Source organism: Dryobates pubescens, chromosome 11, assembly GCF_014839835.1.
Source record: "Dryobates pubescens isolate bDryPub1 chromosome 11, bDryPub1.pri, whole genome shotgun sequence".
Classification (NCBI taxonomy): Eukaryota; Metazoa; Chordata; class Aves; order Piciformes; family Picidae; genus Dryobates; species Dryobates pubescens.
Window position 1 is genome coordinate 10,249,040 of NC_071622.1, and position 14,612 is coordinate 10,263,651.

Genomic DNA, 14,612 nt, shown 5'->3' on the forward strand with positions numbered 1-14,612 from the left:
GCCGCACCGCGGGAGGGGGACGGGGCTGGGCAGGCTCCGCCCCGCCCCGGCCGTTAGAGGCGGGACCGAGGGGCGCGCTCCGCCGCCATCGCCAGCGGCTCTGACAGCCCTTAGGGCTGCTAAGGGCTGTGTCTGTACGGACAGCCAGCGCAGCTCCTCTGCAGAGGGGAAGGAGCACCGTGAACAGTCAGTAGAGGGAGCCGAGGTGGCTTTAGAAGGCGTGTCCTGGGTGGAAACGTGCTTTGGAGGGGCCTCCTTAGCTGCCTTCTCCTGACAAGCCACAAAGCCAGCCCAGCGCGGCAGTGCACAGGGCTCTCTTGCCTAACCAGCACAAGTGACCACCTCCTGCAGTCTAACAAAATTTGCACTGTTCACACCCACCCAGCACAGTTCGTAGCACCACAGAACGGTTGGGGTTGGAAGGGACCTCTAGAGATGTAACCCAAGCCCCGCTCCTGCTATTGCAGGCACAGCTAGAGCAGGTTTGCACAGGAATGTGTCCAGGAGGATTTTGAAAGTCTCCGGAGGAGACTCCACCACCTCTTTAGGCAGCCTGTTCCAGCGCTCCAGTACCCTCAAACTAAAGGAGCTTCTCCTTAAGTTCAAATGAAGCCTCCTGTGTTCTGTTTATACCCGTTGCCCCTTGTCCTATCACTGGTCACCACTGAGAAGAGCCTAGCCCCATCCTCATGGCCCTCACCTGTTAGAGATTTATATGCAGTTAAGATCCCCTCTCAGTCTGCTCTTTTACAGGCTAAAGAGCTCCAGGTCTTCCAGCCTTTCCTAAGAGGGATGCTCCAGTTCCAATGCTCTCATCCAACATATACCTTCCCAGCATCTCCATGCGGCCCAAAGCAGCTCCCACTTGGTCAGCAAGGTCATGGCCCTGACCCCAAAGCCACTGACATCAGAGAGGTGTCAGCTGGCGCCAAGTGCGACATGGAGATGCTCCAGCCGCTATTCTGCACTTGCCAATGTAGAAACTGGGTTCAGTTTCCAGCTGGGCAGTCTGCCAAGGAGTCAGGTGAGTCACGGACACAAAGCACTTCCCCACAGCCTTGAAGCCAGACACCTCCTCGGCATGGCTGTGACAATAACACAGCTTCTATAGGGCTGCTCACAGTCCCCGATGGACTGAGTGGCCTGGAAGGTGTTAGACCATGTCTCCTTCAAGCAGACCGCAACCCCTGAGCCTCATGTTTCTTTTGGGGATGGGGATGGCATCAGAGAGGATAAACTGCCCAAGCAGGTGTACTTGTCAGTACCTGGAAGTGAACTGCACAGGGCAGCAGCTGCAGCAGTTCCCTGTGGCCATCCCACTGGACACCAGGCAGCTGATTCTGGCAGCAAACAACATCCTGTTCCTGCCAGCAGTGGAATTGAGCTTCTTGGCTGATTTGGTCTATCTGGACTGCAGGAAGAACCTCTTGGGGGATGACCTGGATTTCACTTTCATTGGCGTGGCCAAGCTTGTCTATCTAGACCTCAGTTTCAACAACCTCACACAAGTCACCTTCAGCACCTTCTCTAACCTCCTTAGCCTGGTGGTTTTGAAGATCTCAGACAATCCCAACCTTGTGGCCATTGAGAAGGATGCTTTCGCCAACAACACCTGGCTGAGGCACTTGGACGTGAGCCGGACAGGCTTAACATTTCTGGACACCAGCACTGTCCGTGACCTGCCCAACCTGAGGTTTCTGGGGCTCAGTGACAACCTGTGGCACTGCAACTGTTCTTTTTTGGACTTCATCACCTGGATGACAGAGAGCAACGTTCATTTTCCAGGTGAGGGCTGTGTAGGCAGGACCCTTCTCCTGCAGATTTGTGTGGAACTGAGAGGACTCACTGTTCTTTTTCTCAAAACTTCATGTCATGGCACTGTGCTGCTGCATGTCAAAATTGAGTCCCATCTTCTGATGCTGGGAAAAGCACAGATCCAGTCAGCTGGGCTACACATGCTTCACCCACAATCACACTTGCTCACATCCTCAGGACAGTCTGGGAGGTGTAGTCTTGCCTATGTTTATCCTTTATCAAAGGCTAAACTATAGCAGTTGTTATCACCCAATGAGCCTTCTCCTGCCATGAAGGGAGATCCAGAAAAGGAGAGTCTGCAATTAAAACAGATTGAATGAAACAGCAAAATTAACTAATGTAAAATATAAAGTATACAAAGTTATACTCAGCCCAGTGAATGTACAGCAGTCACAATACACAGAAAAGTAGTCCTTAGGGGCAGAATGATGGTGATCTTGAGAGAAGGTGGAGGAGGAAGACCTGAATGTGACCTTTATGGTATGGGATGCACCTGTGAGCCAACTGGGGTCAGCTGCACTGTCTTCTACCTCTCCTACCTTAAGCTCCTAACTGATCTGAAACTGCTGACAGCCTGCAGACCATGGCTGCTCTACGATTCTATCCCAGCAAAATCAGAATGAGCCTGTATCTAGGAAGGACATTGCTGCTGGTCTAAAATGCCTGACTACAGTCTCAGGAGGTGTTCCTGTGCCTGTCAGTCACAGCATCTTATTGCTGCAGTGCTATGAATGAGGAGCCCAATGTGGCTCCCCAAAAGCTCCTGCAGTTGCTGTCTACAACTACCTGAAGGGAGGTTGTAGCCAGGTGGGGGCTGCAACCAGCATCAGAACAAGAGGACACAGTCTCAAGCTGTGCCATAGGAGGTTTAGGCTGGATGTGAGGAAGAAGTTCTTCACAGAAAGAGTGATTGGCCATTGGAATGTGCTGCCCAGGGAGGTGGTGGAGTCGCCATCACTGAAGGTGTTTAAGAAGAGACTGGATGAGGCACTTGGTGCCATGGTTTAGTTGATTAGATGGTGTTGAGTGATAGGTTGGACTTGATGATCTCAAAGGTCTTTTCCAACCTGGTTAATTCTATTATATTCTAATTCTACTCAGTACCAGTATGTCCATAATGACCAGTTAAACGCCACCACCACCTCTGTAGAAATGCTTGCCTGCCTGTCTTCCAACCTGCTTGGGGCAGCCTTTCCAGCCCTGAGCTCTCCACCACCTTCACCTTAAACACCTCTTGCTAGCCTCTTCCTGCACAACCTGCCTGGCAGGCAGACCTCATTCATGCAGCCTCTACAGCAGCAATTCTGTGCAATGCTGAAAACAAAGCTGAGTTGAAAGCCAGCTCATCTCTCACTGATAGGGTCTCTGGGAGAAGTCTGAATAGTGTGAAACTCAGCAGGATTTTAGCTGCTCACTTTCATGGGGTTGTGACTACACCCTGCTCCCTGCTGACGCATTTTCAAGCATGGAAAGTGTCCACAGTGCCCTTTGCCTTAAAAGCATGGCAGCTGTTGTGCCAAGACACATAGAAATTACAAGTCCTGCCACCTCCAGCTGTCACAGTGCTCCTCAGAGCAGGTATGTTTGACTGATCCTCTGTGTCAGACTGTGGCTCAACACTCAGAGGTCAATGGAAGACTTTGGGAGCTCTGGTTTGGGTCCTAGATGGCATTTGATTGACAGAGTGAAACAGAATGCAAGTTGTACTCAGAGAAGTGTCAGCATTCTTGTGGCTGGGAGGCTCCATATGTTCTCACTCTTTCTCCAGCACCCCAGAGTTTCCCAAAATAAGAAATGTGCAATGCAGGTGAGCATTGAGTCCCATGGGCTGCAGCAGCACAGCACAGCTTCCTTCTGAAGAAAAGCTGTTTCTCTGAAACAAGGTCTCCAAGACTTCTTTCCTTACAGTCAAGTAAGAAATGGCCACAAAAGAGCCCAAGAGGAGAAAAGGGAAGAGCAAATGGAAGCTGGTGTTAAGACAGAACCCAATTAGGGACATTTCTGTGTCTTGTTAGATGCACTAACCTCCCCATAGACAGTAAAGTGTTTTATTTTCCTGTACAGGTTACAGGCAGATATGGAACAGTGTAAAAGAAGTACTGTTCTTATCAGTGAGATTGGAGATAACACACTGAACCCTGAAATGGGAGAATAAAGCTCTCTGCAAGCAGCTTGAGAGGGTAGGAGTAGGAAAGGCAATGGAAGCAAAAAACAGGGGTAAGAGTATGGATCCCTGCACCATGCTTGGGAAAATGGGAAAGCAACGAAACCCAGGAGGCTGCTCCACTTCCCTGCTGTGTTAGGCTTTGCTGTGTAAAAGTGTGCACAAGCTGAACACCCTGTGTCACCAACAGCCACCTGCCTTTAGGCAGCTCCCTCTTTACTAGGACTCACAGACTCACAGAATCACCAAGGTTGGAAGAGACCTCAAAGATCATCAAGCCCAACCTGTCACCCAAGACCTCATAACTAAAGCATGGCACCAAGTGCCACCTCCAATCCCCTCTTGAAGACCTAAACTGAGGGCTGCAACAGGAGATGACAGCTCCAGTGCAAAGGGATGTTGGGACAGAGCCCTGAAATCTACTGCAAGCAGATACCTATCCTGGCTCTCAAAAAGCTGCTGCTGCTCAACAGAGCACCTCTGCAGCAGTGTTTTATGCTCAGGTGGATCTCTGTAGTCTAGATGCTGATAGGAAGTTGCCTTAGCACCACATCGCTGCCTCTTTGAAACAGCTCCAGGAACAGGGATGCAGCCACTGCCCTGGGGAGCCTCTTCCAGTGTTTGAAAACCCTTTCTGTGAAGAACTTTCTTCTAATATTCAGTCTAAACCTCCCCTGGTTCAACTTGAGGTTATTGCCTGTTGTCCTATCGCTTCTTACTTGGGAGAGAAGTCCAATACCCACCTTACTACAGGCCCACCCTCAGCCTCCTTTACTCCACACTAAACAGCTCCAGTTCCCTCAGCCACTCCTCTCAAGACTTGCTCTCCAGACCCTCCACCAGCTTTGTTGCTCCTCTCTGGACCCACTCCAGCACCTCAATGTCTGTCTTGTAGTGAGGGTCTCCAGTACTCAAGGTGTAGCCTCACCAGTGCCGAGTGTAGGAGGACAATCCCTTCCCTGGTCCTGTTTGTCACACTGTTTCTGATGCAGGCCAGGATGATGTTTGCCTTCTTTGCAATCTGAGCACACTGCTGGTTTGTATTCACTTGTCAGCCAGCACCCCCAGGCCTTTGCTTGGCTGCTTTCCAGCCTCTCTTCCCTAAGCCTGGAATGTTTGTGGGGTTGGTGTGACCAAAGTGCAGGACCCAGCACTTTGCCTTGTTGAATGAATCGTAAGTGGAACTGAATCACTGATGAATTTCCTCTTCCTATACCTCTGAGCAGGTGAGGCAATGCCTACCTGCAAACCTCCCCAGTTGTCCAATGCACACAAGCCTCCTTATTCCAGCATAATTTAGGCTACATCACTTCAGAAGGTGTCTGAGATCAAAAATCCAAACACAAGTATTTTCCTTTGGACATCATCCTGGCAACCTGGCAAGAGTTTGCCTGTCTGGTTTTACCAAAGAGAGAGAGGGATGTGATATTTGTAGACATTTTCCAGGAGATTAGCAAACTCCTCCATCATTTTTCTACCAACGCTCCTGTTCATGATTGCTTAACACAAGTGAGAGTGTCTTGCTTCTGCTTTTCCCTCTGCAGATGCTGACAACATCACCTGCTACACCCCAGAAAGCCTGCATGGCCAGAAAATGCCTGTGGTGGAGGTACAGCTCCACTTCAGCTGCCTGACCCAGCTGTACAAGCAGGACTACATCTTTCTGTGCCTCGTTGGCTTCTGCATGTTCTTTGCTGGCACCATGGCAGCCTGGCTGGCTGGCATCTGTGTTGTCATCTATGAATTCCATACTTCAAAGGGGGAGGAGGAAGAGGAGGAGGAAGACACAGTCACATAGGATCAGTTCTGCAAATCCTTCTGAATGCCCACTGTGGGAACTGAAGGCAGCCTTTCCTGCCCGGTTTCCCACTTGATGTCCCACTCCAGATGAAATAAAACTGCAAGAGATGAAAGTCTTTGTGCTCCCGGTTCACTCACTGTGCTTCCTCCACTTGTCTTCTTCCACCAGGACTCAGGACTCTGGCATAATATTTTTAGGAGGCATAAGAGGTGTGGACAGTGCCAGGCAGTTTACACTCCCACCTCACCATGAAACCACAGAAAAGAAGGGTCATAGGGACTGACTTGAAGAGGTGCAATCTGAGGTCATTTTGTCTAACACCTCTGCAGGCTGGTGAGAGGCCTCAAGCACAAGCCCTGAGGAGAGGCTGAGGGAGCTGGGGTTGTTTAGCCTGGAGAAGAGGAGGCTCAGGGCAGACCTTCTTGCTGTCTACAACTACCTGAAGGGAGGGTGTAGCCAGGTGGGGGTTGGTCTCTTCTCCCAGGCAACTAGCACCAGAACAAGAGGACACAGTCTCAAATTGTGCCAGGGGAAGTTTAGGCTTGAGGTGAGAAGACAGTTCTTCACTGAGAGTTATTTGCCATTGGAATGGGCTGCCCAGGGAAGTGGTAGAGTCACCGTCCCTGGAGGTGTTCAAGAGGGGATTGGACGTGGCACTTGAAGCCATTGTCTAGTAGCCATGAGGTGTTGGGTGACAGGTTGGACTCGATGATCTTTGAGGTCTTTTCCAACCTTATTGATTCTATGAGAGTAGGTTGCTCAGAGCCCCATCCAACCTGACCTGGAATGTTCCCAGAGATGGGACATCTACATCTACCACTTCTTTGGGCAACCTGGGCCAGCATTTCACCACCCTTATTGTAAAAAGTTTCTCCTTTTAGCTAGTCTAAATCTCCTCTCTTTTAGTTTAAAATCATCACCTGTGTTCTGTCACAAACAGGCCCTGCTAGAAAGGCCATCTCCAGCTTCCTGATCTGTACTTTAAGTACTGAAAGGCCACAAGAAGATCTCCCCTGTGCCTTTTCTTCTCCAGGCTGAACAACCCCAACTCTCCCTGTCTGTCCTCACAGGAGGGAAGTTCCAGCTCTGGCATAATTTCTGTGGCCTCCTCTGGCCCTGCTCCAACAGATCCATGTCTCTCCTGTGTTGAGGACCCCAGTGCTGGACCCAGCATCGCAGGTGGAGGCTCAGCAGAGCGAAGCAGAAGGGCAGATCCCCTCCCTCCACCTGCTGCCCACGCTTCTGGGGATGCAACCCAGGACAGGCTTGGCTTCTGGGCTGTTACTGTCGGCTCATGTCCAGCTCCTCACCATCCAGCACCTTCGAGCCCTTCTCCACAGAGTTGCTCTCCAGCTCTTCATGCCCCCATAGGATCCATGGTCCATGGGGAGCTGCAAGACACAGGCACAGCAAAACCCCCGCAGAGCCACACGGCCTGGTACCAAACGCACCTCCCGCCGGGGCGCTCACTGCCGCCCCGCTCCGCCCCGCCCCGCCCCGAGCAGCGCCCCGCCCCGCCCCGCCCCGCCCCGCCAGCCGCTGGGTGCCGCCCGGGGGCAGTGCCGCGGGAAGAGCCCCGCCCCGGGCCAGCCCAGCTCGCGCTCCCGTCCTAGCTCTCGGCTCCGTCCTGGTCCCGGTGCCGCTGCGTCTTGGGCTGCTCCGCGCCGCGCCGAAGGGTGAGTGGGAGCCGGGGGCTCCGAGCGCTTGGTTGGTACAGGTTACCCTGAGGGTAGGGAACATAGAGCGAAGGGCCGAGCCTTCCCCTTTGTCCCTGCGGGGAAAGGGGGCCGCGGGGAGGGCAGAGCGCGGGCGCTCAGGCACCCCACCCCACCCCGGTTTGCAGAGCCTTTGGAGCTCATCCTGGCCGGAGAGAAAGTCTGCCCTTGGGTCGGGTAGTGCTGCCGGAATCTAAGAACGGGGAGGCTTAATCAGCTTTGCTGACTCATAATTGCCCCGTGTTATGGCAGGCTTGGTTAGAAGCCTTATTCTGGAGTGAAGGCACCTCCGGGGAGCTCTTCTGTGCAGCTCGCAGCAGTGCTCTCTCATGCTCCAGAATCCCCTGGTCGTTTGGCTCCCACCTTGAACACTTGTGCAGGGAGGACACAAACTCAGGCCTGTGCATCAGTGGCTGTCAGCAAAGTCCTTGCGGCAGCAGGCAAAGGTTACTGAAGTGCACAAGCTCCGGAAACAGCGGCGAGGCGAGGCGCGGCAATCGGATTGTCCTGCGGACTTTGGAGTGCTTTGTAGATCTCCAGATTACTAGAGCAAAAGTTGGAGCAACACTTTTACACTAGTAGGGTAAGAGTCGTAGCTTTGTAATGCTCCCCGCTGTGCTGATAAAATACTGTACTGACAACCCCCTAGATTATAATTTAGCACCATGAAGATAAAATGCCTGGTCGAAGCTGGCAGGTGGGGTTCTCCACCAACCCTGTCATTTGAAGGGGCAAATGTGCCCACCAACCTGCTCTACAGGGTGGGAACTTGTTCTGTTTTCAGTGTCTTATCTGTCAGGCACTATCCCCTACTACACGTGGGTTCAGCTGACATTTCTTATTACTTGAGGTTTTGAAGGTGCTTAGTGATAAATTGGTTACCAGACTTGATGTGGACAAAGTCAGCTGTTGTCCACACCTTGCTCCATCCATAACGATCCCTTTGCAAAGGAAAACTAACCCCCTCTTGAGGATCCCATGTGAGGGGTGCTGGTGCTGCTGCAGTGGGAAGGCTGTTTACACTGGTTCAGTGACAGATTGTGGTGGTGGGACAGTACAAGAGACACCAAAACGTCTCCACATTGTGGAGGCACCAGATGGAGATAGGAATCATCTGACATTTGGTTTGGAGAGGGAATTTTGTCAGAGCTGGAGAGACATCTCTGCTGCCTTCTTCTGATGCACCGTTTTGGGTCATGCAGACAGACAACGCCTGAGGTTTGGGATTGTACAAGAGGACCTGTGCTAAGGGGTTGTGAGGAAGGGCTCTTGTGCTGCGTTGCAGCTGGGGAAGGTGCTGGAGTGCTTGGTGTCAGGCAGCTCCCAGCAGCACAGGGTGATGGCATGCCCAGTAGATGGGGAGCAGGAAGAACGGAGAAGCATGTAACAAGGCCTTGCTGCAGGGTGGTGTGGTGGAGGCTGCTGGATGCACCTTCTGCTCTGCACTTCTGTCTTGGATCTGCATGAGGAGGTGCAGAAGCATTAAATGCAAATCATGCAGGCCTTAGTGTCTCCTGGCTGGCAGACTTGCTCATGCAGCTGGTCAGTGCCAGCAGTTGGTTGTTGCTGGAGACTGTTCACTGATTTGTGACTCTGAGAGGGTTCCTTGAAGCTGTGAGGCTGAGCATTGTTCACCTTGCCAACTCCTCTTTGCTGAAAAGGTTTGGTTATTATTGCTCTTGTGGTAGCTTTCATTATAACTATTTTATGTAAGGAGGACCTCAGTGGTACAAACTAACCATTCATGTAGCTCAGCTCCTTTCAGCTCAGGATTTCTGAGTCAGTTCACATTTGGTTGTATTACAAGTCCTACCTTGCCTCTCATTCCCAGAATCTGCCCAGTTTCCCAGGAGCTAATAAAAGCTACCTGCATTGGCAGCATCCCTTGGCAGGGAGTTCCACAGCTGCTTCCTACTGCATGAAAGAGCACCTCCTTTGGTTTCTCCTGAATCTGTTTCCTTGCTTCATTTGGTGGACTGGAGCTCTGGTCTTGGAGCTCTTGCATTGGAGCTCTTGGTGAAGGAGCAGTTTTTATCCATCTCCCCAGAGTGTCCCTGCAGGCACAGCACTGTGTCAGTGAGGTCGTGGGACTTAGACGCAGCCAAGCTGATGGGACCTACTGTTGTTGGCTGTAGTCCTGCTCTGAGCTGGAGGCTGGACTAGGGTCCTCCAGACACCACCTCCCACCAGCACTGAAATGATTTTAAGTGTTGTTTGACAGGAACTGAGCAGAGAGCCCTTGATTTGTGCTGCCCAATGCCCAGCAGGCACCAAGAGGTGAAAATTCCCCAAGTCACTGCTTCATAGACTCTTACATAGAATGGTTTGGGTTGGAAGGGACCTCCAAAGGTTATCTTGTCCAACCCCCCTGCAGTAAGCAGGAACATCCTCCACAGGATCAGGTTGTCCAGAGCCTTGAAAATCTGCAAAGATAGAGCCTCAACTACCTCCCTGAGCAGTTTCACTGCTCTCATGGTAAAGAACTTCCTCCTAGCATCCAGCTTAAATCTGCTCTTCTCTAATTTCAAACCACTGCCCCTCATCCTGTCACTGCAGGCCTGTGTAAACAGTCCCTTTCCAGCCAGGGAAAGGGCCCATGCTGGCAGGTCTTGGGGTCTGTGCTCAGTAGCTCTTTCACCCACGCCTGTAGTGAGCTGCCACTTCTCCAGTCACACCCTGAGATAGTAATGGGCTCTCTTTGTCCAACAGCAGCAAGATGGTTGTTCTCTCAAAGGAGTATGGCTATGTCATGCTGACAGGAGCTGCCAGCTTTGTCTTGGTCGGGCACCTCGCGGTCAAAGTGGCCAAGGCCCGCAAGAAGTACAACGTGGAGGTGAGTGCTTGGGCTGAGGGAGGGGAAGGTTGGAGCTGGGCTGTGAGGGATGTCGCAGCTGACATTTCCTGCCCTGCCACATGGATGCAGGAGGGACGGAGCTGCCATTCTGGCTTTCCAGACTGGAGCAGACAGCATGACAAAGCTCAGAGTTTGGGATATCAGGCACTTGGTGCCAAGCCAAGACAGCTGAGGGTGCCAGGCTTTGAACCTGGGAGCACTGATGTGCAGGAAACCTCCCTGCAAAGAGGGCTGGTGCAGCACTGGGGGCAGAGGGGTTCTAGTGGAACAGAAGTGACGGGGGGGGTTCAGTAGCTCAGAGGGAGCACACAAGCCCTATCACAAGAGTCTTTCAAAGTGACCTTCCCTCATCTGTTAGCTGCCCATAAACTGGGCAGGGCTGTGTGCTGGGTGGGGGCAAGCCCACATGACTCATGGCAAGTCCATGAGTCAGGGCAGTGGCAGGCAGTGCTTGCTGTACCATTTGGCTCCAAGCACAAATGCTCCTTTGCTCTTTCTCCGTGTCACTTGGGGAAGTGACAAGCAGGGGTGGGTGCAAGGTACCACAGGCCCTAGGTGCTTGTTGGGGTGGCTCCACTCCTGCATGGTGCAGCAAAAATGCCCAGTATGGTGCACAGGACACTTCATTTCAGGCTTGGGGAAGCCTCTACAGCCAGGCTGCAACCCTGTGCTGAGGAAGACAGCATCCTCCCAGCCTGCTCCTGGGTGGTGGGCTGCTGACAGTTCTCCCTGGGACACATGGGGGCATGTCCTCTAACCCTGCTTCTCTCCTTCCCAGAAAGATGTGATTTGACAGGGAGGTCACCTTGTGCCTGGCTATCTTCTCTTCGAAGAAGGGCCAGCTCTGGGGAGCAGTCAGGCCCTTTAGGGATTTCAGGAAGTGGCCTGAGGCAAGAGGCCATTTCAGCTAAGCATTTGTGGAGCACAGGCAGGAAACACTGACTCTACATTTGAAATCTGGGCTCCCTGGGGAGAGGTGCTGCAGGCCACACTCCCCACTGCAGAACAGGCTCTCCAGCCCAGAGTGCAGTTGCTGACAGGCTGCTGGTGGTTTGTGTTTTCTGGCAGTATCCAACCATGTACAGCACAGACCCCGAGCACGGGCGAGTGTTCAACTGCATCCAGCGCGCGCACCAGAACACGTGAGTACCGGCCTGAGTGTGGGCTGAACACACACCAGGCTCTGGAGCGGGCCTGCAGCTAGAGACTCGCTGCTGCCAGCTGCTTGGCTTCAGGCTCAAAGCTTGAGGACAACACATGGCCATGCAGTGCTTAGCAGAAGGCCCTGCTGGCCCCTTACCATGCCTTAAACCATGAGACGGGGCTGTGAAGCAGCCTCCTCCTCCCCAGTGCCTGGCTCTTTGCCTTAAGGCACCAGAAATCTTGTTTCCAAAGGAGCCTGTCTGGGGGCTGCTGATCTGTTGTGCTGCCCAGGTCTCCCTGGGAAGAGGCCTGAATCCACTCAGCTACTGTGGACCTGGTCAGAGGAGTGCTGGGAGGAACCACTCCTGGGCTAGCTGATGGTAAGGAGGATTTAGCAGTGGCTCAGGGCACAAAATGGAAAAGCTGAGTGGATAGCTTTGCATAGAGTTAGGGACATGGGGAGAAGTCCTTAAAGTCTGGCATGCTCAGATTCCCACTTTCCTCCTTCTGTGGCCAACAGTATTGAGCATGGAACTTGTAATAGCCAGGCCCAACAGAGACCTTGGCAGGTAATGCTCACAGCTTTCTGTGTTTCTGGAGTTTCCTCTTTGTAAGCAGCATGGGCACAAACACAGCCTCTCTGGGCTTCTCTTTTCAGACTGGAAGTCTACCCTGCCTTCCTGTTCTTTTTAGCCACTGGTGGACTCTACCACCCGGTAAGTGACGCTGCGGTGCAGGGCTGCATGACTGAACTCTGCTCTTGCTCCCTGACTTGGGGAAGGGGGAGAGCAGGAGGCCAAGCTTGCCCCTCTGGAGGCAGCAGGCTCCTTCACCAGCTTCACAGCTGTGTCCCTTCTGAAAATGCAGCTGTAGAAGATCTTGTGCTGGGGAATCACAAGTATTCAGTAAACTCATCACTGCTGCCACAGCTATTAATTAGATGCCTTTCTTTTCCCTCAGGCTGCTTTGTTGGACAAACAGAAGCATTCACAGCCTCCAGTCCATGAGTGGGAAGGGCTGGTGGTGTGAACAGAAACCTCTTCCGCTCTCCTCCCCCCCTTCTAAAGATCTAACTCTATTTTCATGAGGAGTTTCTGATGAGAATAGACAGGGTACATGGTGATCTTCCCACTCACTTCTGCTACCAAAGGAGGTGCACAAAGGAGCAGAAAAAGCCTGGATTATTTTCAGCTGAGAGATGTAGACAGCTCATGAGGAGGCAGGTGTGGGAGAGGCCAAAACCAGTAGCTGTTTCTTTGCCACCAATAGACAAATCAGGTCTTCCCTGAGTACTCTTTTTGAGAGACAGAAGGAAGCAGCAGAGACGAATCTGGTCAACTGGAGCCACCTTGCAGCAAGCTCTAAATTAAGAGGCAAGGTGGAAGTTTGTAATACCTGCAACAGGAAAACCCTTGTAACTGCTGGAGACTGCAGACTAGGGCTGGGGGCAACAGCTGCCCCCAGAATCCTGGTGTTTGGTCTAGCTCACTGACTGGGCAGGTGAGATTTGACACCTGCTGCCTGTGTGACAACCACTACTTGCTTGGGAAGAGCTGTGCTGCATAAGAGCAAGGCTCTGCAGCACATCACATCCTCTCTCCCCATAAGTGTAATGAAAAGAGTAGCTCTTGCACAAAACCCACCCCAGCACCCTGCACCAGTCACCTGCTTCCCCAGTGCTGACCCCCAGGTGTCCTAGCTGTAGTTGGTGGTCACTTTTAGCAGGTCTTATGAGGAGCAGCTGAGGGAACTGGGGTTACTTAGCCTCAAGAAAAGGAGGCTGAGGGGAGACCTCATTGCTTTCTACAACTCCCTGAAAGGAGATTGGAGCAAGGTGGGGGTCAGACTCTTCTCCCCAGTAACAAGCGATAGGAGGAGAGGAAATGGCTTCAAGTCGCACCAGGGGAGGTTTAGGTTGGATATTCCTGGAGGTGTTTAAAGGAAGCAGAGATGTGGTGCTGAGGGGCATGGTTTAGCACCAGACTTGGTAGAGTTAGATAATGGCTGGACTCAATGATCTTTGCAACTGAAACAGTTCTCTGATTCTTTGAAGCAGAGCTGCTCTAACAGCTAAGAACACAAAGCAGCAAGTCTCCAAAACCTTTAATGCTTCTCCTTTCTCTCTAGCGGGTTGCCACAGGGCTTGGCATGACCTGGATCCTTGGGAGAATCCTCTATGCCTATGGCTACTACACAGGAGGTAGGTCTTTACCCTGCAGCACACAGCAGGGCCTTGGAAACTCAGTTCTCCTCCTGTGGCTTCAGGGCTCTTTGCTCCAACTCACATCAAGGAGGCAGCATAAAGCTTCCAGTGAGGGTGCAGAGAAAAGGGGGCAGGTCCTCAGGCTGCTAAGCCTGCAGCACACTGCTGCTGGTGGGAAGGGCTCTCCTCTAATGGCAGCACAGATGGAGGGTTGGCACATGGCCTGAGCTGGGGCCTGCCGTAAGATTGAGCTTTGCTTCCTGCTCCCTCTTTAACTTTCAGGGTGGGTGAGCCTGTCAGTGGTAGGCTGCAGAACTGACAAAACATGCCTGTCTTGTTTCCAGACCCCAAAAATCGAAGGAGAGGGGCCATTGGTTCACTTGCACTCCTTGGGCTGGTGGGCACAGGCATCTTCTCAGCCTGCCAGCACCTTGGCTGGATCGCCCAGAGTCGCTGCAGATCTTTATGATGCAGATCATTGTGAGGACCAGCCTGATGCCTGCTTGGGAAACTGAAGGGATTTCTTCTAGAACATTTCATTTCCTGGTTGGTTTGGGTTTGTTTTTTTTCTTCTCATTCAATAAAATGAAGTTGTCAGTTCTGTATTTCCATTCTAAAGGTGGAGGGGTTTTGCAGAGGGCTGGAGTGACTCTGGTTTCGTGGGTCTACAGAAATCTGCCTGTCAGGCAGAGGTGTCCTGAGAAAAAAAGCCATCTTGCAACCTGTTCAACCCATACAACAGCATTTCTGGATGCTTCAGTTCACATCACTGCAGTGAGATGTTGCAAACAGAGGTAAAGTTTATTTGATTACTGAAAACCCAAAAAAGACATTTAAAGTTGTTGCTTCATCCTGGTTAGAAAGAAGACTAGGCCTAGAGGAAGGAAGCCAGATAGCTTTCACTTAAGAGCAGCAGC

General features: G+C 52.1%; 2 protein-coding genes across 2 annotated transcripts; both read left to right on the forward strand.

Annotated features, from left to right (window-relative positions):
• Positions 1-1,160: 1,160 nt before the first annotated feature.
• LRRC52 (leucine rich repeat containing 52) lies at positions 1,161-5,777 on the forward strand. The gene is made up of 2 exons (XM_009902009.1): positions 1,161-1,785; positions 5,524-5,777. Exons 1-2 carry the CDS (start codon positions 1,161-1,163, stop codon positions 5,775-5,777), a joined length of 879 nt encoding a protein of 292 aa, XP_009900311.1.
• Positions 5,778-7,357: 1,580 nt separating this feature from the next.
• Positions 7,358-14,247, forward strand: MGST3 (microsomal glutathione S-transferase 3). Its single transcript, XM_009902006.2, has 6 exons — positions 7,358-7,456; positions 10,205-10,328; positions 11,418-11,491; positions 12,151-12,208; positions 13,620-13,692; positions 14,040-14,247. Exons 2-6 carry the CDS (start codon positions 10,212-10,214, stop codon positions 14,162-14,164), a joined length of 447 nt encoding a protein of 148 aa, XP_009900308.1. The 5' UTR covers positions 7,358-7,456; positions 10,205-10,211; the 3' UTR covers positions 14,165-14,247.
• Positions 14,248-14,612: the final 365 nt, after the last annotated feature.